At 38.3% G+C, this 27835-nt stretch overlaps 3 protein-coding genes across 4 annotated transcripts in view; 1 reads left to right on the plus strand and 2 right to left on the minus strand.

Annotated features, from left to right (window-relative positions):
• LOC144647262 (RNA N(6)-adenosine-methyltransferase mettl16-like) overlaps positions 1 to 27835 on the minus strand; it is a 176192-nt gene that overhangs the window by 128808 nt on the left and 19549 nt on the right. The window lies entirely within an intron of this gene.
• LOC144647240 (uncharacterized) lies at positions 317 to 8705 on the minus strand. Its single transcript, XM_078507009.1, has 6 exons — positions 8630 to 8705; positions 3587 to 3690; positions 2514 to 2654; positions 1934 to 2092; positions 1438 to 1581; positions 317 to 989 (listed from the first exon to the last, which is right to left on the minus strand). Exons 2-6 carry the CDS (start codon positions 3656 to 3658, stop codon positions 786 to 788), a joined length of 720 nt encoding a protein of 239 aa, XP_078363135.1. The 5' UTR covers positions 3659 to 3690; positions 8630 to 8705; the 3' UTR covers positions 317 to 785.
• LOC144647241 (uncharacterized) lies at positions 9916 to 27063 on the plus strand. Of its 2 annotated transcripts, none has more exons than XM_078507011.1 (4): positions 9916 to 9934; positions 25657 to 25763; positions 26213 to 26356; positions 26911 to 27063. In XM_078507011.1, the coding sequence occupies exons 2-4, from the start codon at positions 25671 to 25673 to the stop codon at positions 27022 to 27024; spliced, it is 351 nt and encodes a 116-aa protein (XP_078363137.1). In that variant the 5' UTR covers positions 9916 to 9934; positions 25657 to 25670; the 3' UTR covers positions 27025 to 27063. The 2 variants fall into 2 exon arrangements, with proteins under 2 accessions (XP_078363137.1, XP_078363136.1); XM_078507010.1 differs by lacking the exon at positions 9916 to 9934 and adding an exon at positions 14776 to 14875.

Here is a 27835-nt window from a genome sequence, read left to right on the forward strand (position 1 = left end):
GTCAAGTTTAGTAAAATGCGATTTTTCATCATGTTTATCACCGCTGTTTGTATTACATTTTTAATCAAGTTACGATGGCCTAAAACCAATTCTTTCCGATAACAAGTCACCCCACCCAACCCCAACCCCCCCCCCCCCCAACCGACAATATAAAATAGCCTTTTAAAAAACCTTTTAGAAAAACATAACCCAGGAAATTTTACGGCATGTTTATTTTGAGCTACTCAGTGACTGAGGAATTTATCATTGAGGGCAACAAAGCACAAAAACAGGGAGTATTTAGTCCATGGGTAATATTGTAGATTTTTTATTGCCTAATGACTTAAATTATTCAGCTCCACTTTTTAGAGTACAACTAACGCACGGAACGAATGCAAGACTTATAAAAATATAAAGAGATACTACACATTTTAATGTCAAATACGATAAATTTTACCATTAAATACAAAGTTCAATGCTCTGATTGTTTTCCAGTAACATGAACAGTTATTGTAGATATATGCACGAGAAACTAATGCGAAAATTTTTATTGAAAATAATATATTCTTTTGTCCTTCCATGTCTTATTGATCTATATTTCTTGACGGTCTTTCCCAACGGTATCTGCCGTAAGGCGAAGACATTGTACATCATGATACTGGCCATGCATTAATCGCCATTTTCACTCTTCTAAAGTAGGGTTCGTGGTTGCTCTAACGCTCGAATGTCCAATACGTACGAATAGAATTTGTTTGTAAATAAATAGCTATACAATAATACTTGGAGAGTCTTTTAATGCAAAGAGCTTATTTATTGAGCCGCCCTGCCGTCTTTAAGAGTTTGTGTGATGGTATAAGGTTGGAACGCAAGGAGCTTCTTTTCCTCTTTAGCAGGCGAAAGATTGGTGGCTTCGGTCTTTTAACACATTCGTTATCCTCACAGATTAGACGAACTTCGCTGCATGGGCAATCGGCGTTTGTCGAACAAGAACTCTTGAAGACTCCGGGACACTGAAAAGAAACCAGGTACATTGATTGGTAAATTCAGGAAACGCTAAGCTTACCACCGAAGTAGTACATTCGAACTCCTTTACGCTCTTTTTTTATAAGAACCATTTTTAATAAGAACATTGAGGCTGAGTTTTGCCCCAAAATTAAAGAAAAGGTATGGGCTTAAATAAGAACATCCTCAGGCTCAGCCAAAGATTACGCGTTCTAAGAAAAAAGAGTGTAATACGGACACCAAGGGGACATGGAGGAGTATCCGTATCATCGGAAGTGCCCGTATAACCGCATTACAGAGGTAGAGTTTATATGAAGTTTGGTCTCTCTTGAACCAAGTAAACTGTCTGTAATCGGGGAGTTGTCTGTATTATAGAGGTATCCCGCCATAAGGAGAGGTTTAACAGTATTGTAACGTTATTTCAATTTATGGCACGTATTCAATATCGTTACTTACAGGTTGGTTCGTCATTATATCCATCAGAAGTTTGTTTATCCTTGGTCTTTCCTTAACACATTCGTTATCTTCGCATCTTAGTCGAGCTTCGCTGCACGGGCAATCGGAGTTTTTCAAGCAAAACCTCTTGAACACTCCGGGACACTGAAAAAAATTGAGTACAGTTGAACCTCTACAAGACCTTTTATACGGGCACCTCCATATTACGGACACTTCAATTGGTCCGACAGAGAGCAAAATTCATATAACCTCTACCTCTGTTATACGGACACTATTCCTTGCCCCCTTGATGTACGTATCAAAGAGGTTGGACTGTTCAAAAGTTTAAGGAAGACGGATTTACTCACGGGTAAATACAGGAAACGCTAAGTTTGCCGCAAAATGCAACCTCACTGCGTCAAGGCCATTGCCCACTCAGCAATGTATATCTTCTTATTAGTATTGTAAAGTTATCGTTTAATAGCACATTAATTTATTTTTCAATATTGTTACTCACTGGTTGGTTCGTCATTATATTTGTCAGCAAGTTGTTCATCTTTAGCTTTGGCCTACTTTTCCTTTCCTTTACACATTCATTATCTTCGCAGATCAGCCGACCCTCGCTGCACGGACAATCGGCATTTACCAAGCAAAAACTCTTGTAGATCCGATGGCACTGAAAGAGAATGAGTACAACAGTTATACCTGATTGCTCAAATGCACTGTGCGCGCAAGTTCCCGCCAAAACTGCCGCTTATAAACGCCTCAAACTTCTGAAATTCTCTAGCTACTCTTAAGCCAAAAGAAAACAGTACTGAAAAGATAAATTTATGCTGCATATGCATATAGAGAATTTGGTAATTGTTATCCGCCTTTGAGTTATCAGCTCATAATTTGTTTGTCAGTCACTTCTCTTTTCATTGGTTGTTTGCACATTCCCCCCTCGCGACGAGAGCAGCGACCGGGCGCGGCATGGTGTCCGAACCAGGTACAGCGGAGCCGCGGGGGGATCCCACGGACACAGACAGGCGACAGAGGGGCCACCGCTACGTCACGGTGCCAAGTGGTTTTGAACTATATTCAATATTGTAACTTACTGGTTGACTCCTCATGATGTCATCAATAAATGATCTTTTCTCGCATGTGTAGTTGTAATTGCAGATCAGTGTGGAATTATGACGGTTCAGGCATGCGCACTCACTGTCCTCACTGCACTGGCGGCCACGGATCTTGGAGCACTGTAAATTGAACTGAAAATAATTAAAAATAATGTTCACGTACTCCTATTTTCAAGGACCCCCAACAGGAATCGAACCTATGACCTCTTCCTATCAGGGGCGAGCGCGAACTACATTAAGGATCTAAGGGCCTGGTAATGCGCTGCGTCATTTGATGACGTCATGAAATTTTCGCGCCAATTTGTATGAACAAGAAGAGTAGGCCTGGAAACTATGCTAGATCGGGCCTGCTAGATCCAAGCGATATAATTAGCCTCTCTCAGGCACTTTTAGAGTGGTATTGGTGGAATTCCAAATCAACTCATAAGCTTTGGATTAAAAACACTAGGTCACGCTACCTACAGGTGATTCTATTTCAACATGTACTGCGTGGGGTAATCAGAAATAGGAAAGGTTAAAAAACCCTGGGTAGAAAACGTGATCAGATAAAATGCGAGGAATACACGAGAGGAAGACAGTATGAAAACAAAGATATAAATGTACTCAAACTGGTTTTAACAATGGTCAAAAGTGAATGAGACCTCGCTCGATAAATGATGCCCTTGCATAATAGAAAACGCAACAGAAATACCAGGAATTAAACTCATAAAGAAGTAAATGAAAGTAAATGGTCGAAATGAAACTAGATAGAAAAACATTGGAAAACCCATTGAGAAAAACGGGGTACAGTCTGTCCAGCTAGGAGAAATCTATTCAAATTTGGCCCAGAAACGAACATGGTAGCTTAAATCCCCCCTGAGTTGAGATTTGAATTAATTGCTAAATTCATAGTTCATTGTCAACCAGTTTTGGTGCTTCAGTGCACCTTATAGTTGTCACAAAAAGAGAAGTTAAATCGAGAAACAATAACGTGATCTAGCGTCTTCGTGTTAAGGAAGTCATAACGTATGCGGATGAAATAGTCAAATAAAGAAAACAAGAAAATAACTTACGTGGCGCTGAGTTGATTTGGCTTCAAGCAAAACCAAGGCTGCTAACAGTACAAGCACAGTTTTCATCATCATCTCCGTTGCTTCAGTTCTCCGGTTTCCAAAACCTGGGACCAACAACAAAGTGCAAAATGTTTAAACCGGTCAGTTTAACAAGGTTCCTTATAATGACTAAGACTCCAAAACATTCCTCATTTGACGAATTACGCGTCAATTATCACATACGATATGATCCACTAGGAACACGCCTTTGTGCCTTAAGGCAGATAAGTTGTGAGATATGAGAATGGGTTATTAAAGTGCAGCACAAGGGGTATTATTAAAACAATATTTGGCATAGCTACAAATAAACATAGCTAAGTAGTGCTGTTATTTCTGGGAATTATCTATATTTATAAATTTCAGGGGCCCATCAGTTTTATCACGTACATATCGCAGAATGTTATTTACTGAGCGGTGAATTGGAAGCATGACATTTTGATAATGATCAAGTTCTTAGCTCGAATGTTTTGCCCTTTTACGTTCAATTTCATGATAAAATCAGAACTGTTTGCGGGTAGTTAAGTGATTTTCTTTGTTTATCTTTCAACATCATGCAATTGAACTTGATCCCCTTATCGCAAGAGGATTAGAAAAGGTGTTGATAAGCTTCAAAATAAATACACTTAATGATATGCGTATGAGGAAATTGTTACCATTACGGGGCGTTGAGCGTCAGATATTTGACAATTCAAGTCATTTTTACTGTCAATCGTCAAATAAAACGGTCTTAATTAACCTTTAAAGTGAGCATCAATATTCGATTTATTAAAGAATTGAACTAAACTAAATTACTATCTTGAATCGTGTTATAACCATCCAAGCCACCTCCCCATATTAAAAAGCAATCGGTCACGAAACATTAATTCTTTGTCAGCGATGTATAAAATTACTTTTAAATCTGAGGAAATCTCAAAATAATAATTCGTATAGGTAAACAAACACCAAAGAGGTATAATAAACATGTATCAAGCAAAGATGGATGCGGACGGATAAATTGGCAAAGGTTGAGAAGATCGAACTTGCATGAACTTCAGGCGATCTGGGCTAGATGTTTCAAGCACCTGGTCTGTGACGTCATTGTGAAGACTTGTGAAAGCATGAGGATTTGTAAGTAGCTCTTGCCAAAGTGCGGTGAGCACTGAATTTCTCAACAATCTCAGTAGCTTTTAAACCCCATATTTCAAACTACTTAAGTTGAATGAGCAACTCAACTTTGGAATTTTCGACAAGCGTCAAATATTGCTCAGGCTACCAAGGCATTCCATTCACTCGCACAAGACAACGCGAAAGTTGACTTCAGGGTAAGTCGACCTTTTTTCATATATAAAAGTCAACTAAACGAGGAATATTATTCTACAACTATAACAACTGTAGCAAGTTGAATGTAGGCAATTTTGACCATTTTTTGGAGTTACGGCGACAAAGTAAGCTTACAGTCGTTTTAGTTTCCGTTTCTTTCGCAGAAGGGAGGGTGTGACGGAAATAGCCACGCTGGGAAAACGCTCAAAACGGCAGGTGCTTTTAACTCGGCAAAGAAGGCGGTTAATTATCCTAATTGATTGAATGCTCCGACGAAGAACTAACGTTCGAAACGTCGGCCTTTCCAAATTCGCTAAGAAGGTTAATTTACCTAAATCAACTGCCAGTTGTTAAATAACTTAGTGTTTCACTTTGTTTCTTTCGTTTCCGTAACTACACCAAGTTGACAATAAACAAAATGACTTTGCTGGCTCGCCTACGCAGCCGTACATTATTTCTTTATGCTTAGTCATTCCCGATAAATTTGCTCATTTCTGTTGAAAAACGGAAGATACACACGGCAAAATTGTCCCTTTTTGTTTTAAAAACTGCCGGTAGTACGTATAAACATGGGCGTCGAGTTTGAAAAATAGGAAAAAACAGATAACGTTAAACATCTGCCAGGAAATAAGCCCTAGCACAAACTTTATTATCAAGCCGGAGAGTACAAAAGAAAAAAAACCCACATAACAAACGCCCGCTTATAAGGAATTTCTCTTGCTGAGAGGACGCCACATTTGTTTTTCACGAAAATATAATGTGGTTTGACACTTAACTTAGCGAAACAAAAAGAGAGCATTTCTTTTCGTCAAAACATAACTGTGGTTTCATTCCGAACTTGAGAGACAAAAACAGTGTGCCGAAAAAAATAACTGCGGTTTCCATTGCACTTGAAGGGAAAAAAGGGACAGATTGTTATTTACAAAAACAAGAAGATTTCATGATGTATATACAGAATGATGAAACAGTGTACATATTATGTTTCATGATCAAAGAAACAAAGTGCAATTTCTCAGTTCTTAGCAAAGTGTGTAAAATAACGCAAAAATTAAACATGAAAAACTGGAAATGAAAATGGCAAATAGTACGGAATCTAGTCCCACTTGCATGATCAACTTCTTTAGACACCAGACGCCCGTTTAAATTAATTTTTCATTAGTTTAGTTGTTCGGATTCTTCTTTTAAGTTTGCGTTGAGGTATGCTGTGTATTAAATAAAGATATTTACGCACTTTTAAGAGCAGGACCTGACGTTTGTCGGAATAGAAAAGCCAAGACTACTGATCTGAGCAGATAGACAAATTGTTAAGACTGGCAGATTTTTACCCGTGCAATAAATTAGGTATCAGACCATATCAACGTGAAGGCAGTCCTAATATCATAGTTTTAGCTGTACATTGCTTGTAAATTGCGATAAATGCATATTCGAAGTGTAGTTAACTTATTAAACCGTTTTTACATCTGCAAAAAATCGGTACACGAGAACTAATCGAATGCCTTCGACACTGGTAGCGAAGTCAATATCACTACTGAGAAGCTGAAAACATGACTTGTGATAACTGAATTCTCATAAAAAGAAAAGAACATTCTACGTCGTCAACAAAAAGAGTCCATTTTATCACACACATACCTTTTTAAACAAGCTCTCTTGGTATATTGACACGTCTTCCCTCCCCGCTTCCTCTATCTTGTTTCAGTGTTACTGTGTAAAATTCACTCGGATCTCTTAACCTTCACTGACGTAATACTCGAAACTATGAAATTTAGGCAGTTATATAGGTGGCACGCTATATCACGCCGAAACAAGAATGTCTGAAATTTTGAGAACAATACACACCTCCACGACAGCTACTACAAGATAACAAATGCTTTGAGGTCAACTGGCCGTGAAGAGCAAATTAGTAAATATTTTTGTGATTTGTAATGTCATGCTTTATATGTCACATATGTCTCATACTGTTCCGGGTTTGTTGAACACACCTGTTACAAACAGGAAAATTATGCGATGATGAAAAAACACGATGATGTTTCTGCTAGCATAAAAACGGAGAGGTTTTTGTTTTCAAGAACTATACACAGTAGATTGAGAGTCTTTGAAGAGTCAGAAACCTCAAAACTTAGCCTGGCGCCTGCAAGAAGCAAGGCGGCGAATGAAACAGGAATTTTGTTTACGAATATTCTAGAATAAAGGGAAAATTGTGCCGCGAAACACTACACCCTATGAAAATTATGCGAAACATCTTTTGGCTGTAAATAGTTTTCAACGACCAGTTATTAGAAAAAAACTGTTTTAAATTATCGCAAATGTGCCGCTAAATATTCTCGTTTCCTTTCTTTGCAGGAGATTCGGTTTTTGTCTGTATTTGCTACTAGTAAAAGATGCCAGTGGTTAAATGCTAAGGTATCCCGCAGTCTCATCCATTTTTCTGAGTTTGTAAAGCCTACTGTGCGAGCTTGCAGCTTTATTATAACTTGATGAGTTGTATAGAGGCACACGATAGATAAAGAACATTTCAGGAATAACTGAAATGTGTAGATTTTGCTACAGTCATTAAACTTGCATCATGGCCGTAGCTGTTTTAATTACTTATCAGTGTTATCAGTGTAACAATCAACTGCGAAATTATGAGTAATGAACACAACTTAAGCAGTTGCGAAAATTAAGCCTGAAAAAATCAGGCTTGAAGGGACTCGAATACTGACCTCTGCGTAATACCGGTGCAGCACTCTAACCAATTGAGCTAACAAGTCCCGGCAAGCCTGATTTTTTCAGGCTTAATTTTCGCAACTGCTTTTAAAAGTTGTGTTCATAACTGCGAGGATCTTCTCTTCATTATCATTTATTCATCATCCGCAGTTCAAATATATGGTTTCATATATTCAGTATTTCATCTTCTGTTTGTTTTGCCACGATTTCTAATCATGATTTACATTGAAACTCACTGAGTCAAATGAAGCAATAAAAGACGTTACTCAAGTCTAACGTCCTTAACTGGAACAAATGATCACAGTCTAAACATAAAATCTATTGTCAACAAGCAATGAACGAGCAAGGTGCACAATGTCTTTTCACGATAAAATGGACAGTGTTTCACTTGATGAAAGAGCTGAGCGAACTGGTCTAAACCCAGCCCGAGATGAATGAGGCCCTATTATGGGGGTTGCATTATCCAAATAATTTTAAGGGCAGTTATTCCTTATCCCACTAAATACCAAAACTGTTATCCCTATAATTTAGATTTTTATTATCCAGGGACGGCGGAGCCGGGGGGCTGGGGGGGCTTTAGCCCCCCCCCCCCCACTTTTACAGAAAAAAAAAGAGTTAATAAGAGAGGAGTCTCTTAAGCCCCCCCACTTCAAGTCACTAGTCAGCCCCCCCAGTTGGAAAAATGCTCCGCCGTCCATGTAATATCCCAAACATTGAGTTGTTTCACCTTTTCCTTTTAATTATTTAAACATTTTTTCCTTATTCCTAAAATAATTTTGTGAGTTATCCCTTATCCATTAAACCCCTAACAGGGCCTCTTTAATTTGAAAAGGACTAAGTTGAATTTCTGTCGAATCATTATTTCAGTCGTGTAGCAAATATACAGATAAATAAGGAGTTTGAAGTAACAAAAACCTCTTTCAGTATCACAGAACTTATTTTGATTTTTAGACCGACTTGTTAAAGCTGTGCTTCAAGCAGTGACTAGTCAGTACAAACCTGTATCATATGAGCCACCGGGGCGACAACAAGCACCTTTTCTTGCGTGCAAACTGGCTGCAGTCAATACGAAGTCCTGCTAAGTAAACTTATGTATAACTTACTTATAAGTAGTGAATTGTCTGACTGAATGTCTTTTCTTGTCTCCATCTGTAAAAAGCATCAACTGCTCACAGTAGGTCTTAACTCAGTAAAAATCTTAATTTAATTTGTTTTGCTAAACATTGCTGAAAGGGGTTAGGTCACACCAATTTCGAGCAATTTCGCCAATGTCCAACTGGTCATTGAATTGACTGAAAGACTACAATCATTGAAGGGCTTGAAACTGTAGAAGAACCTAAAAGAAACACATACAAGCCAAAAATTAAAGGGAACATGGATGGACAAACCTGAAGAAGATTAAAACGGAATGCATTTGGGCAAACTTAAAAAAATGATGGCTCGCCTTTTTCAAGGTTATCTCAGTTCGAAAAATGTCATTACCGTGATATTACCAATAAAACTATTGTTCTGCCAAGTTGAAGGTTAGAGCTCACACTTAACTAAAATAAACAGACGTAAAATGCCGTGCCTAAACCCTTAAAAATTGTGCTTCTAGAATATTCATTAATGCGCGATTTCTCACTTTGACATGCCTTAAAATTAGAAACTGGTTAGAAAAACAATTCCAGCATTTTGACCGCTGAAAGATCCTCTGTAGGACTTGTTCGAAATTAAAAATGTTGTCACAATTTTGCTTTTTATTTTACTTCAAAGGCTTTTGTTTTTATTTGCTAACGTTATCCTTAAAGTGCATGTGGACCAACTTTATCTTGTTAGAGACGAGAATGCAACATAAAAACACAATAAAATTCCAGATAGCTCGAACTAAAATTCGTTTTTGCTCCACTCAGTCAAACATTACAGTTTTGCACCAAATTTTCAAACTCTCGAGCTTCTCAAACGAAATTTTGTTTCCCCTTTGAAGGTCCAAGAAATCGATATTCCACGTTGGATATCCTTAAATAGATCCTAGTAGGATCTGAATTCTGTACTTGGCGTGGCAAAGTGGAATTTAAGATATCTTCGTGTAGTCCAGCGTGAGCCGGTTTACACCCTCACCAAGCCTTAGCCTATTGTGTGATATAAACACTTTACTCTTTGTTCTGACGAACTACCCAAAATTTTCGTCTATTTTACAACTATACTGTCACAGTGAGGATTTCCGTCCAAGAATAGTTCCGTCTGAACAAGTGCGATTATTCATCGTGCGACTACCGTAATCGCTTAACTACCATCCTATCTGACAGGAAGTGTACTTTTAAGGTATGTACTATGAATTTTTGCTGTGCCTTCTTTCGTTTTCATTTTCCCTGCCAGATCAGTGCTAGAGACGTTTCCTCACAAAGCTGGCCTTCGAGTGTTATGAGTAGGGGTATCAAATGGTCTTTGCGAGCATTTGCGAGCATGCGAGCATGCGAGCACAGCGTTTTTCTTTGCGAGCACGAGCATGACAAAAAATAGCCTTGCGAGCAACGAGCACTTTTCAAAAAGTAACCTTACTTAAAACCGAGCATGCGAGCACTTGTAAAAATTTGCGAGCACGAGCAAACGAGCACCCACTAAAATTTTGCGAGCATTCCGAGCAAAAGCTCAATTTTGCGAGCATTGCGATATTTTGAGGGACCATTCATGACCCCTATGAGTCATAGACTATTAGTTTATCGGCATTTTTACTTACCTCTTGCAATTCCTCATTTTATATCTGTATTTTGCAGTTAATAGAAATAACTATTGGAATCTCTCGGTGCTCTATACTAGAGAGATGTTTATGCGCAATGCAACTATGACCAAATTTGCTGCATTTTCGAAGTAATAGCTTAAAATTGGGAAATGAACTACTAGCGCGCGAGATGATTCCCTCTCCAAGGATTTGTTCCACTTAGTGCAGAAATGTGGAAAATACAATGTTTGCCTCCTATGTCGAGAAACTGCAAAAGACGTGAAATTTTTCCATAATATTAATCATTGGTATGAAGAATCGTGCAGTTTTTTCTTCTCCGTGATTTATTGACAGCTAAACATTTCGTACGCGTTTTTAACATTTTGAACGCTTAGACTTCCCTGACAAGAATCTGTGCGAATTTCTTTGGAATCTGAAATTTTTAGGCGTGGCATCTTCGGACGTGATGTACTGTACATACATGTATTAATTGTTACAATGTGATGAACAAATGTTGGCACACACTGAAAGTTGCGGAACAGAATAACCAACGATTCACTCTCTTTTACAATCAACATCCGTAAGATCACTGCGGGCCCGTGCAGTAATTTTTTTAAGCCACTTCTGCTGCTCTCTAGCATAGACCTGTGATATATGTAAAGGGTCTGAATGGTGTTTAGTTGATAGCTTAAATTGCTCAAGATTTTAACTGTTAGCTGAAAATGACGCGTTTTTAACAGAGAACTGAGATTTGAGATCTGCAAAAATTTACTGATCATAGCTGAGAAATGGGCTGAAATTTTAACTGATAGCTGAGAAATCGCCGAGAATCTATAAGATTAATTGTCACTTCACCAAGCTATATGTAAAGGAAGCCAAAAAATGACTTTTTGTCGTCACATTGACCAACCTGAAAATTTTACATCACTGGCGATCAGTTTTTCTACTGTCGACAAAACTAATCCCAACAGCAGCATGTAGCAAGTTTGTCACATATGAATCTAGTTACATGCATTGCTCCGCTCGAGATCAATAGCAGCCTGTCTAACTGGTGGATTGAGGATTAGACTCCCGTTGAGAGAACTCGGGAACTATTTTTTGCTGATTATACATACGTGAAGCACTGCATGGCATGAAAAACGTCTCTTTATCATCGTATTTACCATGCGGGACATTTTAACACTCACTATTTTCAATGACAGGTTACTTATCTCTTTTTGAATTCAACATCTTTGTTATTAAGGCATACGTAACTTACACGGCCTTCAGTCCTAACTTAGCTTGTTACAAAACCACAACATGTTCACTATTTTTAACCAACAAAATTTCCTGACTTTCACAGCAAGTGAAATTCCAAGTTGACGGGCAAGCCTTGTGTGGGCGTTACCTTTTGTCAACTGCACTGTTCCGCACAAAACACATGTACTACAAAAGCATTCCTAAACGGAAAAAATAATCTCACTGCTTTCTACTGGTGCACAGCATTTGTTACCCCAGTTTTGTCAAGGAATTTTTCCTTCACTCTGACTAGCATGTTACTTACTTATAGCCAGAACAAGTACTGCATTTGATTTTTGAGATGCAAAGGGAAATAACGAAACATTGATAAGAAAGCAATGCATGAAATGGCCACAAACGTCTCAGTTTTGCGGAATATTTGTGTACATCTAGCAAATGTGCCGACCGTTAATGAAACACTGTTAGTTGTATACGTACTCTCAAACTTGCTATGATCCACTCTTGGATTCGGTAGCTCACTGGCAGTCAGGCCTACTGATCAACGGAGGACTTCGTAGCTCAGGCGTATAATGATTTCCTTTCCAGCGCACTATCTTTATATACAACGAAATACGTAATTTTCCAGTTAACGGTTTTTTTTTACGACACGTGGACTGAAAAAAAAAATAAATGAAGTATTTGAATATACGTGAGGCCAATAAAGCTTGCCCTGGGAGGTTTGCCAATCCATAATCTTTCATTTTGGGTGGCGATTAATCCATAATCCAGATTTTGAAATGAGTTATATTATCTTAAAAATAACACAATTATTACGTTATCAGTATATGACTTCATTCTGCTCTCAATAATTTGCAAGTCATTTATAGATGCAAAAGTGAAATCCCCCAAAACATGTCATGAATACTTAAATTGCGTGGAAGTATTTAAGAACAAAAGAACTAGTGGAGATTGACAGTGTTTTTGCAAGTGGGTCCCAGTTCATGCAGAGAAACCTTGACACTTATTGTACTTAAAGTGGTCAAAAAATACTTTGTTATAAGTTGTGTTCAGACGTGCAAAGTAGTAAATTCCGGCTAAACGTCAATATAAATTATCTACAATCTTAATTTACTGCCTCTGCATCCGTATTTACTAATCTCTAATTCTTAACCTAACAGGGTCTCAAAAGGTTAAACTTGAGTGTGGTCTAAAAGATCTTGACGTATTTTTGTGGTTTTTGGCTACTGTTTCTTTTTGTCTGTTTATTCATGAACCGTGCTGTGCAAGATGTTTTAAATTTTGCACTATGGATTGAAATAGTTGCTGGACATCGTTGAACAAAGATGTGCTTTTGCCAAACTGCCAAATAAGTATATCTGCGAGCCGCAAGCCGGCTCAAAGGTCCTTAAACCAAACTTAGACGGTACAGTTTCGGAAATGTATATCTAACGTTTATGAATACACTCCGCAGTTTGTAAAAACACCATTAAACTGTTTTAATGATTTAATTAATTCTTGCAGACTTAATCTTTTTCACGGCTGATTGTGAAAATGTTCGGAGCGCCAAGATGCATAAGATCGAGGTTTGGTAGAGTTCACTGAGGATTTTGTTAGAAAGCGTAATTATTTTCCTTAAAACCGTTGGGCCAGTTCTACTATTGGTTTACGCCGGACGTTTTCTACTCTCAAACATGCTGGTAATTCTTATAAGAACACTTTAAAACTAATTTGCAAATTAAATTCATTTCAGATGTGAAAATAAAGCAATTTCATCAAAGGGTAACTTATTTTCTTTCGCAGTATGTGATATTGACTTGGGTGGGTGGCAAATATTTTTTTATCATTCAGTGATAATCCTGTCTTGAAGACGGTTAAATTCTTAATGTTGGGTCCATTGATCTTCCAAACCTCAAAAATGTTGCCTAGAGAGTCTAGCGATAAAAAACGGGAAATAGATTTGTAAATAATACTATCTTGAACGAGTCGAGAAAGATATATTAAGAATCATCGTTCTAAGGCAAAAGTCATGCGACAGAATTTGGTATATTATTTATAGCTGTGCACAATAGTATCAGGACGAAATTTTGGCGGTTTTGTCTGTGATTTAATTCATCAGCCACCTTCAAGTCACGTAAAAGGAAATACCACTTTTTCTATTTCTTTTAGTTGCCACTCAAGTTAAGTGTGGAGTACATCCCGTAGTAGGAATACGCCAGAGTAAACGTGAGTGGATTGGGGGCGGGTCTCAATGGGAGCGGGGAGTGGGGTGGCTCTGTGCTATTAGATCTTCCATATCAACAACGATATTGTCAATATACGTGAACCCTGAAAGGTCAGGTTTCTCAGGAATTTTAGAAATAGCTAGAAACTTAGTTCCACTGCATGGCTGAAAGACTTGATAATTCTACGATGTCGTTGTACGAGGATAAAGAAAATCGTATTTTATCCGCGGAGAGAAGGGGTACTCCCTTCGATGACGTATTTAGTGATGTGCAGTGGGCGGCGTTTTAAGCCGGGGTTATGCTATTTTAGTAGGGTTTAGATTTCAGCTCTCCGGTGGCGCTCTATATATTAAACTTCAAACACCCCCGCAAGCCGTTTACGGGACTTTTGATACAAATCCGTATCCTTAACGGGGAGAAAACGGCTTCTGCTGGCCACCAACGCATACACGAGAGTAGCTTAATCAACTAACTGACTTAGTATTTTCAGCTAAATTCTCGTTTTCAGTTAATCCTTTAAATTCCATTCGCCAAAGTGCGTCTTCGGTCTCTTCAGTTAGGTAGATTTAATATATGTTGTAAATTTGTTTCAAAATTAAAATCATTTATGAAAACTGCACAATAGCAGACAACACGTTTTCGCGAAGTTGTTTACAAGCGGTGCCTGTTAACGTTATTTGATTACAGCCAATCAAATCATCCAATTAGCCATTATCGACGGGACTTATTTTCCGATGCTTTTCTTATTTTTTCACATTCCTTCAAACCTCTCTAAAAGGGACGAGGGAAAAAGTGCACTGATTGCATAACAAAACTGTCGAGACTGTAATGTGTTCAGCTAAATTATTTTGCAATTGTGATATTTAGGATCAGATAAGACTATCGGACCTCCCCGACAGCTTTTTAATGAGAACTAATGACCTCCGCTTGTCACAGATACCGGCGACAGATCAAATGTACTGACTATAGTCCCAGTCGGTGGTCTCCAGCGATTTTATAAAACGATCGTTTCCGCTCAATTACCATTCAGAGTCGCTGCCCCCTTAACTCGAATTGGGAGCCTCCAGGCTGAGCCTCGTTTCTTCAAAGGTAGCCCTAAGCGAGGTAAGTGGCACAGCCAAGGCAGTAGTGTAACAGCTCTCGTAAGCTTGTAATTCTACTGGCCCTCTAGTGTAGAAATAATGTTAAAACTCATTACGCCCGGCTTAGTTCCTTTTGCTAACCACGTTCGAAACCACTGAAAATACAAACTTTCCTGATCTTTCTTTTTTTAAATCTAACTGAATTCCGAGCAGATCAATTTATTTTTTTACTAAATACTGAGCATACATTTTCAGTCTAAATTGGAAAACGTCGCTATCTTACTTCTACTGTCAGGCCGAAAAATGTTTTCAATTTTTTTGGATACATGTATCGGCTCGATTTAATACACTTTATTTTTAGATCTGATCTTACACATGTATGGCATTCTTTCCCAAAACGATTTGAGCAGAGTACAACAGGATGTTCAATTGCATATATTGTTATCAAAGGACTCAAAGGAATCAACAGAGATAGAGAAAGGAAATAGGTGGCTTCGCGATAAGATTTGTGTCGATAATCCAAAATTACCTGATACACAAAAAATATTGGTCATTCCTATGCTCGAAATATTTCCTTTTCCTTTTTCCAAGCTAATCACTTTTTAACAATCTTTTTGTTTGCTAATGAGATAAAATGAGAGGAAATGTTTAAGTTCTTTGTGTAATGAAAACTCAAGAAATTACAGAACTGAATCTTTTGGGCAAGATTCAAGGAAAGCGCGTCTTGACAGAAAAATTTTGCCGTGATGTTCGTCGTTCGTAATGCATTTGTAACTTCCCCAATCTCACCGATGCTTTTTTTTGCTTTCGGTTATAATTACTACTTTGGTGCTTTTCGATCTTATTAGATAACTATTTTAAGATGTCTTACGTTACAAGGAGGTGTGTTGATATAAACCAGTTTTTCGACTGAAAGATGGTCAAAATTAAACAGTATTGAAACGAACTTCAAACATCACTTTCCTGTCTGAAATCAAGAGCGCTATCCATTTGTGCGGAACTGACCGGTGTCCAGCAAATGGAAGAGTTCAATTTTTCAACAAACACGAGCGTGTACCATTTGAAAACTTTTTAATGGAAAGAACCGTTCCATTTCATTTTTCACCGGAACAGCCGCGTATTCCATCCGGAGGAGCATGGTAATAGTGCCAAAAAGCTAAAAAATAGAAGTAAAATTCCGAGCAGTCCAGTAAAATCGAGAAAAGAAGAATGCCTCTGAAGGTAGTCCATTGTTTTCGAAAGTTTTCCAGTGGAAAGAACCGTTCCATTTGATTTTTCACCGGACCAACTGTTTTCATCGTACAAATGAAAACTTCAAATCTTAACGAGTATTAAATTTCAAAGATAATGTTCTCTTTTTATTTACGCTTCATTCTTTCCCACTGAATGGAGTTTGAGTTTTCATCTCTAAGTTAACTGAATTATTAAAGAAGTTTAAAAACAATTAAGACAAGAACTATAGCAAAAAACAGCGAGACCAAACTTCTTTAAAACAAATTTAAAAAATGCTTCTAGAAAGCCAATCGACAGTGAACTTAGCTTCTGTGCCAACGCATGTAGAACATTGTACGTTTTACTAAAAAACTCGTTCACTGAAGAGCTTTGTGCACAATAAGTGCAAATGTGGGAGCCTATTTCAAATCACTACTTATTTATTTTGTCTTTTTTATTGTTTTTAGCATGGCAACATTTCTTTTTTTAGCATTACTGTTATTACATAACAAGTATTTTAGTGAGAATGTCACACAATTAACTTAATCGTATCAAAAAATGGTTTATCGTTCCGGCTCAACTTCTCGCATTAAGCATTAAACAATAGTCCTTTTGTTCTTGGTAGCGCTGAGGGACTTTGGCCGAAGCTAAGCGGAAAAGCTCGTGACTAATCGGAAAATTTTCGGTATGACAATTTTGCTTCATTGGGGGAGTGGGTAGCGTAAATTTGCACTAGTCAGGTCAATTTTCACAGGTGTACCCTAGGGAAAATTTGACCGCCGTGTGCCCGTCGGACTGATTAAGAAGACGAGAGTCCAAAAAAATTATCCCTATGCGTCTCATTTAGACCACCTAAGTCTGAATAAAAAAAGCCTGGTATTACTCGAAGTACGAAAACAACCACGCTAAACTTTTTATTCATACTTGTGAAGGCGCGAAACAACGCTTTGAACATGAAACCACGCTTAACTTTTTATTGATTGATTCTTGTGAGGAGCCGAACCCACGCTTTGAACACGAAACTTTGATCTACTGTTTATTGAAACTTGCATTTGTGAAGACCCAAACCAACGCCTTAAACACCAAATTTTAACTTTTTATTGGTACTTGTAAAGACGCAAACTAACGCTTTGAACATGAAACCTTAACTGAAGATGCGAACCAAGTTGAAGGCTTTGAACACGAAAGCTTGCTTAACTTTTTATTGATACTTGTGAAGACGCGAACCAATGCCTTCAAAACTAAACTATGGCTTTGGCTAACTTTTTATTGACACTTGTGAAGACCCTAACCAACGCTTTGAACACGAAACTTTGCTTAACTTTTTACTGATACTTGCGAAGACCCTAACCAACGCTTTGAATATAAAGTTTAAAAACTTTCTATTGATACTTGTAAAGACGTGAACCAGCGCTTTGAACATGAAACCTTGCTTAACGTTTTATTGATACTTTACGAACACGAGCACGAAACCTGCTTAACATTTTATTGATACTTATGAAGACGCGAACCAAGGCTTTAAATACGAAACCTTGCTTAACTTTTTTACTAAAAGAGCTAATTAATCCGAGTGACGGCGTAAAGGCACAGTGCCCTAAAACGGTGCATAAAATTTCGCATCCTGGACTACTATATTTACAAGTAAAATATCCGCAGCCATTCAAATAAACACAAAAATATAAAAATATCACATATGAATTTTACTTTTTTAAAGGATTTCTTCGAATAGTTTTTTAACAATTAAAGCTTAAAAGGGCTAAAAACGATCGATCTTCTCAGGATTGGTCAGGACATATCTTGCCTAATAAATCATTAGACTAAAACATCCATAGGTTTCCTCACTAACAGAATCCAAGAAGAAGAAATTCTAGCACGAACAGTTTTCTTTGACTTTGTAGATGTACGAATTTTGCTATAATTTTTATTTTTATTTGCGGTCGGCTTTGCAAGAGTAAAATATGTTTTGGAGCCTTGTAATTTGCAAAATGAACAGCCTGAACGGTTTTGAGTGAGAACTATCCTCAGGAACTCGTTTGGCATGGCTTTAGAGCACGGAAACGCGAGCAACCATATTAACTAGCTCAGTGTTAATATTGCAAAACTTGCCACAAACATGACTCACCACAGTGGGATTTTCTCGTTCAGGTGTTTTCTTCTTCTGTAAAAAGCCTTCGTTACTGGTTAGCGGCTCTCTGTGAAGAACTGACAGGAATTGGTGGCTTTCTGTGCTTTACGTGGCCCTCGATAGTATCGATCAAATATAAAATTGGCATCTGCCAAGAACTAAAATTGTGTTTAATTGCTGGTTTCAGCTTTCTAGACTTACTGGCGCCAGTTGGGCCTGCAAACAGCACATGCTTAGTTGCAGTCACCTTCCCATAAATATAGAATTTTCGCCGAGTTAAAAAAAACTGCAAATTCTCACTTATCATATAATCTTTAACAAAAGTATATGCAGCCATAGAGAGTGTGAATACTAGCAGTTATTTTTGTATTTTGAAACTCAAATTTAAGGCTAAAACAAGGCGAAAATAACGCTCAAAAATTTCATTTTTTTTTTAAATAAATTAACAAACACTACGAAGTAATGATGACGAAGCAGGGGTGCCAGTTGTTACATACGAATATCATTAGTTAAGTTCAGAAGGCTTTTGTTGACATTCACAATTCAAGGATACATAAAGTGACTGTTTAAAAGCACATAGTAAATGAAAAGGACAGTCGGTTAATGTCAACTAAACTGACGTTTAAGGAAAAATACTTTCTCCTAAGCAGACGAAACGTTTATCTGAATTGTCTCACATGACGTGGCGCTAATTGTTCACCATTACAGATCACGAAATGAGAAGGCGATCAATTAGCGAAACCCTGACTTTTATTTTTATTATCCATTTTTGAGGTGCGAATTTCGTTTTTTTATTATTGATTTCCTAGCTTTTTTCTTTTGATATTTTTTTTTTTTGGTTCCGTAGGGAAGATTAGGTCTTTAGTAATTTAGTTCAGGGAAAGTTTTTTAATGTTCGAGTTTCAAGGAAAATAACGTGACTGTTTAAAAGCACTTAGTAAATGAGAAGGACAGTTAATGACAACCTAACGTGACTTTTCAAGAAAATACTTTCTTGCAAACAGACGAAGCATTTATCTGAATGGTCTCACATGACATGGCGCTAATTGTTCACCATTACAGACCACGAAATGAGAAGGCGATCAATGTTGTTTTTCTAACGAAACCGGGTTTAGCGAGTAATAAATTATTTGAAATGAAACCTACTATTTGGAAACTAGGAAACTGTTTCACGATTGCAAATCACAATTTTTGGAGGGTGGCGATATTGGTTTTAAGTCGATGCATTATTTTGGTAAACTTTTCCATTAAGAAGAGTAAAAAGGCTTCTAGTGATCAAGTGCTTTGTTTACTTTTGAGCTCTTGGGTTCCAAGTAGAGCTAGATGACTGAAGCAGGTATGTTCATGGCTACTTTTAAAGATAATTTATTAAGTTCAGAAAGCTTTCGTTGACATTTGAATTTCAATGATGCATAACATGGCCGCACTTAGTAAATAAGACAAACGCGGTTAATACTGCAAACCGAGTCCTAACTAACAATGAGTTTGTTATAAATGTGACCCTCCATGGAAAAACAGGGAAAAAGGTGAAAGCACGCTCACAACACGTTTCCACTTTAAAACAAAATATTTCGATTTTAGCACGCTTTAAGCGTGTTCAGAAACTTGCCTCATTACTGAATTTTTTGTTTCACAGGACACACTAACACAATAAAGCGTGCGCAGCAGAACAAAGAAACGTGCAAAGCTAAAAAACAAAAGCTGCGTGCGAAATAACACAACACGCTAAGTACACGAAAAAGCAAACAAAGCATGACCAAGGCAAAAATAATTGAAATAATTCTCAACCTATTTTGTCAACTCTACATTGGACTCGTGAAATAAAGAAACAGAGTGATGTAAATGTCTGTTGTGAAATGGGTTTATTGAGCCGATAATGTTTTTGTTTTTGCTAAATTTTCGGTGGTTTCGAATTTTGTTCCTCGGTTAGCTCAACAGAACCCCGTCTTTGCAACCGCTTCAAACAAATCCTTTTCTAACAGCAGAAACTGGGCTGGAAAATAAACGTGGCCAAGAAGACTTTATGCCGCTCACTCTCGTCCGAATTTCTCACCAGCAAAAGGACGTTGGCCAGCAGCTATCCTGGGAAAAAAAAAGAAAGTTTTCATGCACGGAAAGCGAAACATCAGTGCGCGATGGAATGTTTTATAACATAGCGCGTGCAAGCCCTATCTAATTCCTATTGAGCGATCATGGTGTGTTTCGTTATCTACGCACGGCCGTGCGTATATAAGATGACGTGTGCATTTGCAGTTAGCTAAGTCGAGTTTTATAGCTGCAAGTTCCTGTCGTTTACTCCGAGTTGGCTATAACCACTCGTAGCCAACAAGGGCGAATGTAATAATTGTTTTATTAACTATAAATCGTCTGGACATTTCATTTTGATGTAAACGAGGTGTTAGGTTGAGGAGACGGGAAAATTTGTGGCGCGGTGTTCACTTCTTGAATTGAATGAAAAACGCGAGGAAAGCGAGTGTGAGAGTTTTCTTCCGAAGATTTTTCTTCGAACATGCAATCACCTCCACCTCGTCTACGCATCCTGGAAAACTGTGAAAACAATTATAAGGTTTAAGGAAAGAACCGAAGCAATAGTTTGGGGAAATTATTCGCCTTGTGCAAGCCGGACGAAGCAATGGTTAACAGAATTTTGTTAAGCCGGCGACACACTTGGCGATTTTATTCGCCAAATGTGCCCGCCCGGTGGAGCGATTTCGATTTTCGCCGATCACCGCGACCGGCGTATAAAATCGCCGATATCTGGCATGAACTGATTGGCGATAATTTGGGGACGCGGCGACAATCGCCGGGGGTAAAATCGCCTAATGTTTCACGGGCTTCAGCTTACATTCTAATGAGAGAACATTTTGATATACAATTTAGTATAAAAATTAGCTAAAATAAGCCACGACGTTTCGAACTTATCTTGAGTTCATTATCAAGTAGATAAAATAAAATAATTAATATATAACGGCCGAGTTTAAGTCTAAATGCAAATAGAGGTGATAGAGTATATTAGAATATTTTAAAGAAGTGTTTCGCGGTCATTAGCGTTCACAGTGTCTGTGTGTGCTGTATTTAATTAGGTAAATAATTTCGCACGTATTGAGTCCGCCTGCGTGTTTAGTGCTGGTTTCTCTCGCGAATTTTAAAAAAGCATTTCGTTTACTAAACAATCCAGTTTCCCTTAGCATTTCTTTAAAACGGAAAACATTTACTAAACTGGACTGTTTAGTAAACGAAATGCTTTTAATTCGCGAGAGAAAACCAGTTATGTTATGAAGACGCGAACTAAAGCCTTTGAACATGAAATGCCGCTTAACTTTTTTTTTGTTATGAAGAAGGCACTAAAGCACGCAGGCGGAAAAAAATCCCGCTTTTTATTTGTTGTGAAGACGCTGAACTAAAGCCTTTGAACATGAAATCCCGCTTAACTTTTTATTTGTTATGAAGAAGCGAACTAAAGCATTGAACATAAAATCCCGCTTTTTATTTGTTGTGAAGACGCAAACTAAAGCTTTGAACATCAAATCCCGCTTTTTATTTGTTGTGAAGACGCGAACTAAAGCTTTGAACATCAAAATCCCGCATTTTATTTGTTGCGAAGACGCGAACTAAAAGCTCATTGAATATGAAATCCCACTTAACTTTTTGTTTGTTATATATGAAGACGCGAACTAAAGCCTTTGAACATGAAATCCTGCTTAACTTTATATTTGTTATGAAGAAGCGAACTTAAGCATTGAACATAAAATCCCGCTTTTTATTTGTTGTGAAGACGCAAACTAAAGCTTTGAACATGAAATCCCACTTTTTATTTGTTGTGAAGATGCGAACTAAAGCTTCAGTTGATGTGAAATCCCGTTTTTATTTGTTGTGAAGACGCGAACTATAGCTTTGAATATGAAATCCCGCTTAACTCTTTATTTGTTAGCTTTTGTTGTGAAGACGCGAACTAAATCATTGAACGGGAAATCCCGCTTAACTTTGATTCGTTGTGAAGACGCGAACTAATGGTGGATCCACTGACGCGAAACGGCGTGAGAGACAATGATGAACGACACGAAACGTGACGCAGTCGTCACGCCAACGCACGTAAAAAATTACACGTCAGTGGAAATCCACCTAAGGCATTGAACATGAAATCCCGCTTAACTTTTTATTTGTTCTGAAGACGCGAACTAAAGCATTGAACGGGAAATCCCGCTTAACTTTGATTCGTTGTGAAGACGCGAACTAAGACATTGAACATGAAATCCCGCTTAACTTTTTTTTTCAGTTGTGAAGACGCGAACTAAAGCTTTGAAATGAAATCGCACTAAACTCTTTATTCATATTTGTGAAGACGCGAAACAACGCTATGAACATCAAATGCCGATGGCATACTTGTCAGCGGTACGGTCGCGAGAACTCGAGAAAGTCGAGGACATGAAGTCGATGAGAATGATTCGATCAGGGAACCAGAGTAGTATGATGAAGTGTGCTGAAACTAAAAATCGCGGAAGCGACTCATCGACGACGACTGCGGGAGGTTGATGTTGTGCTCACTCTGTACAGTGGATGTGATGTGGACGAGATAAGTAAGAGGAGTCTCTAGAGACACCTGCTGACCAACCGCTCGTTGTGTGTGACGGGGCGAGGTGCCGAAGGTTGTAGTTAAGGACCAAGAAGATGCGAAAGGACAGAAGGAGCTGCGTCGACACAATGCTTGAATCGACCTCGACTTGCTCGAAACGACCAGATACCTTGTCAGCCACAAGGCAGCTTCAACTATTGATTTCAACATTTGCCCCACCAGCCACCCGAGAGAAACTATTTGCACCGAACAAACTATACAAGTACTACCTCCCCTGGGTAAAATGTGTTTACCCTTCGGTCTTGCCGATCGTTCAAATCTCACGCTCGTATGGTAATTAAACTTTCAAAAACTCCCGCGAGTATTGAGAAGCTGTTACCGCCATTGTCCAAAAATGGCCATATAGGACCATATAGGGGCCTTTTCAGGTCGTAAAACAAAGACACGGGACCGCACGAGCGCACGGGACACGAAGACACAGGAACACACTGCAGAACACGGAAGGGCGAGACACCGACTGGATCAGATCCCAGGACCGAAGCAGCAACGCGTCCCTGAGGCACAATGGACCGAGACCAGATCCGAATGCTGTGCGAGCCCGCGAGGTGCCCAGGCGAGACCCGACACGAGCCCGAAACCGTGAGGCGCGGAGGGGGACGGAAACAGTGACGGGATTGGGCATGCGGGGGGCGCAGAGCCGCGGAGAGGGGGCGCGGGCGGCGGGGGCCGCGCCCCGAGAGATCAGCGCTTGCAGTTGTTCGTAAAACAAAGCCTATTTTTATTGAAGTTGAGCCACTTCTCTTGATACGAACCACCTTTCAAGTGATCATTTCCGTGAGTTTAAATTTTTACTTTTGGCATTGACCCTTCACGACAAAAAGGAAATATTTAGATTTTCCCATTAATCTTATATATCAAAATAATCCTGTTATAGCCATCGTTATCTTCTAGTAAACAGCTATTTCGTGGTTTCAGTTAATTTGCTTAGTAGACAAGCCTTTAGGTTTATATTTAGGGTAATCTTTTAAAGAACAATAATTCTTCCTATTATTAAGCCCCCTAACGTAGCACAAAAAATTGTTTAGACGCAAAATCCTTTCCAAAATAACCCAACCACATTTGAAACGCAAAAGTCTTGTAATAGTAAGTGCTTCCTCTTGCCCCACCCCACCACCCTCCGCTCTATTTTCCCGCAAATACTCCCACCAAGAGCGATTTAGACCAAAACTACAATATGGCTGATCAGTTCTTCTTCAAATAAGCGACTAACAGCAGCATTTTCCGATGTTGTCAGAAAAGAAATTAGTTACTGTGTGATTCCTGAGCAAACCGAACAATAAATGGGAGAAGATGGAAGGGAAGGAATGAAGAAGAAAAACACTTTTCCCTCACTTCTACCCTTAACTGACCGCAGGAACCAATAAATTTAATTTTGTAATAACTTTAAGCTCCTTTGTAAGGTATTATTGTCCCAATCTCGAATCACTCGGGTTAATTATCTTTATATTACCGGTATGTCTAAGAATTTGGAATTGTCTCCTTCGCTTATTACATAAGAAGTTAAAAACTGACTAAGGTTAACTAACATAATAGTAAACTTTGTGCTTGTGAGAAAACGGAACTTTGAGCCGAGTCTTCCATTTTAAAGGAATAACACTAAATAGCTTACAAAGTAAAAGTGTTTTCTGCGAAGAAGTGTTTTCTCGGTGAAGAATTATAGTTAAAAGTAATCTCAACATATTTGTTGAAAACATGTTACGGCAATTTGACTTTTGTCATCTGAATTGTTTGTCCGCTGACTTAAACATGGCCAAGATGGCCAAAACTTTGTTGTTGTTGTTGTTGTTGTTGTTTTCTTTTTGCAATTCAATTAAATGCAGTTTTATTTTTATTCATTTCAACTAAGTTATATATTCACAAAGGACAGCAAACAAGAGAAATTACACTTTAAATTCCGTATATACGCAATTAACAAGTTGTACGCGTGCCAATGTTAATATATTGTTCACAAGTACTTGTCTGCCACTCAGAGAATAAAGTAAAGTCTAATTTTAACTTGAAAGTTCATTCCGCGAGTATCCCGAATGCCGTGTTTGAAAGTTCCTTTCATCATTGTATTTCAGTCGTATGTCTTCAGTGGACTAGTTCTGGTCTAAGAAGGGAACAGCGCTAAGACTAAAAATACCCTGAAAATTTACTGGGCGATACCTCCTGTGTTAAGCAGATAAGGGTCTCGTCTAGATTGATCTGTTAGGTGGAATCCACGCCAAATTAATACCGTCGCTTATCTTCACATCCTTCTTACTACACGTAAATCTCTTCTTATCTCATAAATCACTTAATCTGGCGTGTGCCATCGTAATAATGTCTGTATTGACTATAAGGTCTGTAACAACTTATCTTTATCAGTACGACTAATAGTTAGTTATTGCGCACGCACGATATATAAGAAAGGCAGCCTGACTTTTTTGTACCCCTCAGCGCCCGTGTGACCCTGATTTCGCCTGTTTAAAACTCATGCTCTATTGCTTGTGTTATGTAAATCAATGTAAAAAATAAATTTATAATTAGAGTGGTCACCTAGTTTTTTAGTTGTGCCACTCAAACAGAGGAAACCGAACTTATTTGAAAAGAATCCAACTGACATGCGAGGGGCTGTCCAGTTGGCTAATTACAAATCGGTTGGATGTTTATAAAGCGACTACAACGGGCTTGAAGTTTACCAGAACATTTCTAGTCCGATCAAAACGCGCACAGCATTCCAGTTATTTTATAAATGACAATATGATATTCATGTATGCAATTATTCACTTAATAAGAACACTCTGGAAATTTGTTCCTCAGAGTTGGTGTAATTATAACAGGCAGTCTTATTAAGTTTATTTTTTTCCAGAAAATCGTTTAGCGATGGTGATGATGATGATGAAATCTTTGCTTGTGCTGTTGGCTGCGGTTCTGATTGTGACTGAAGCCAAACAACCACCTCTTAATCGGCAAGAGGTAAGTTGTGCTTCTTTTTCCTTTGGCAACAAACCTAGTTTGCTATCTTTGAAGAATTCATTAAGAACAGGCCAGGGGAAAATTCTTTTTTCTAACTTCAACGGCAAACATAAACAAATTTCGCGAGTACACAAAAATGATCATGTGGGCATTATATTTGTTATTAAGTTCATAGAAGTTGGCTGTTGAAGATAAATTAATCATATTCCTTTGTAACTTGACTTAAGTAGTTGACAGGGACAAGCAAGATCAAGCCACGGTCGTGCCAGCCGGCTAACATCTTTCTAGCATCTTTACCGTTTAAACTACGATTTTTTTCAGGGTTTCAACTGCAATTGCTTTACAATTGCAAACTAGCAAGATTACTCCTTCATTTTACATCTTTTAGTTGCATTAATTAGTTTTTCTGATATTTGAAACATTTTTTAAGTTTTATTATTTATTTTCAGTGCTCCAAGCTGATCCGTGGCACGACGTGCAATGAGGACAGCGAGTGCGCATGCCTGGGCCATCACAACTCCTCGCTCATCTGTAACTACAGATGGAAGTGCATGGAAAGAACCCTGTGGGACTACATTACAAGGAAACTACCGGTAAGTTTGCCGCAAATAAAAGATAACTGTATTATACACTTTTTTTGCATTTCTTACTTAACATAGAGAGATTCTGAGCTATTCTTTATTCTTTACATTTTATTTTGTTTTCATACAAGAAAAAGTTCACATATCGTATGACATTTTAGTGTGTAGTTGTATGTTCTACGATTATTGCGGCATTTTGGTGAGCCCGTAGTGCGAGTCAAACTACATATAACGACTGAGTAAAAATATACAGTGATACTGCATACCAAAATGCCTTATAAGAGATTTATTATCCAGTTTTCTTTTCCCGAAATCCTGTCTTTCCGCCGTTTTTGAATCTTTCGCGCGGTCAGGAGGAATAAGAGTTCTACATAAACCCACCAGCTACGAAGGCTAAGTCCTGAACCTGTTAAAACGCGGTGTTCTGGTGGAGTGGAGTACTCGTTTCGCGCATTATTTGTACTCCACTTAACAGAGCTAGATGATAAATTGATAAAACTGAACAGCGGAAACTTTCCCGGCTCGCCTATACCTAACTTGGCTGGTGTGTACTTTTGTTTTCTCAGTGTCACCGTATTTACAAGTCAGCTTGTATGGAAGACGCCGACTGTCCGTGCAGGGAAGCAGCCTTAACATGTGAAAACAACGAGTGCGTCAGGGTTAAATTTGTGGTCGCTTAGCTGGACATATTTATGACCATTAAAAAACGTTCAAGAAAACCAAGGCACTTTTAAATTTTAAAACAATCTTTGTTTTTGATGGTTACAGCGATTGGATTCATAAGTGTTGAAAAGAGTTCTGAAGTGACCTTAGCATCTTTTCGGCTGCGATTTAAGAGAGAAACCCTAACGCAAATTTTAAACCTTCTTCCAATCAACCTCAACCAATATAATAAGCCCAGACTCATACCCAGTCGTCAGTTATTTATTCGCAATGGAAAAATCGCGAATAAGAGAAGCAACTGGGTACGAGTCTGGCATTAACCAATCAGAGCTCGCAGTACAACCTTGTAACCGACGGCAAGTGCGGGAGAATTCTTTAAACAGTTTGGCATCTGAGTGGAGGAGAAAAAAGACAAGTTTCTTCTATTAGCCAGGCTATTTTGAGCCAATCACGAAGCTAGAAACACAAAACCAAAACAAACACTTATTACCAAGAGGCAATCGAAACCTGCTTGACTATTTTCCCGCAGTTACTAACGGGACATGCGGTTTTAACTTTAAGTGCTGCTCGCATGGTTAATAACAATTTTTACGCTCTGTCAGTTGCTTTTGATTAGTTTTAATTGGCTTGAAAACCATACTGTCTGAATTCGATGCAAAAAATGTATATTAAACCAGAAACCATATATAACTACGAAAGGCCATAATTTATACCGAGAAGCAATTACAACTGATGCGAACTACCTTAATCAGAATAAACTTAAAGAAATGTTCCCACTGAATTTGTGTGAATTTCTCGATGTTTTAAAACTAAAAAGTGTCGCTGTTT

Source organism: Oculina patagonica, chromosome 3, assembly GCF_052425735.1.
Source record: "Oculina patagonica isolate OP01 chromosome 3, crgOcupat, whole genome shotgun sequence".
Lineage (NCBI taxonomy): Eukaryota > Metazoa > Cnidaria > Anthozoa > Scleractinia > Oculinidae > Oculina > Oculina patagonica.

Coding starts and splice junctions, on each gene's coding strand:
- LOC144647240 (XM_078507009.1), bottom strand. CDS start 3,658: ATGATGATGAAAACTGTGCTTGTACTGTTAGCAGCCTTGGTTTTGCTT. Junction 2,655..3,586: donor CCAAATCAACTCAGCGCCAC/GTAAGTTATTTT, acceptor TTCAATTTACAG/TGCTCCAAGATCCGTGGCCG. Junction 990..1,437: donor ATATAATGACGAACCAACCT/GTAAGTAACGAT, acceptor GTTTCTTTTCAG/TGTCCCGGAGTCTTCAAGAG.
- LOC144647241 (XM_078507011.1), top strand. CDS start 25,671: ATGGTGATGATGATGATGAAATCTTTGCTTGTGCTGTTGGCTGCGGTT. Junction 25,764..26,212: donor CACCTCTTAATCGGCAAGAG/GTAAGTTGTGCT, acceptor ATTTATTTTCAG/TGCTCCAAGCTGATCCGTGG. Junction 26,357..26,910: donor ACATTACAAGGAAACTACCG/GTAAGTTTGCCG, acceptor TTGTTTTCTCAG/TGTCACCGTATTTACAAGTC.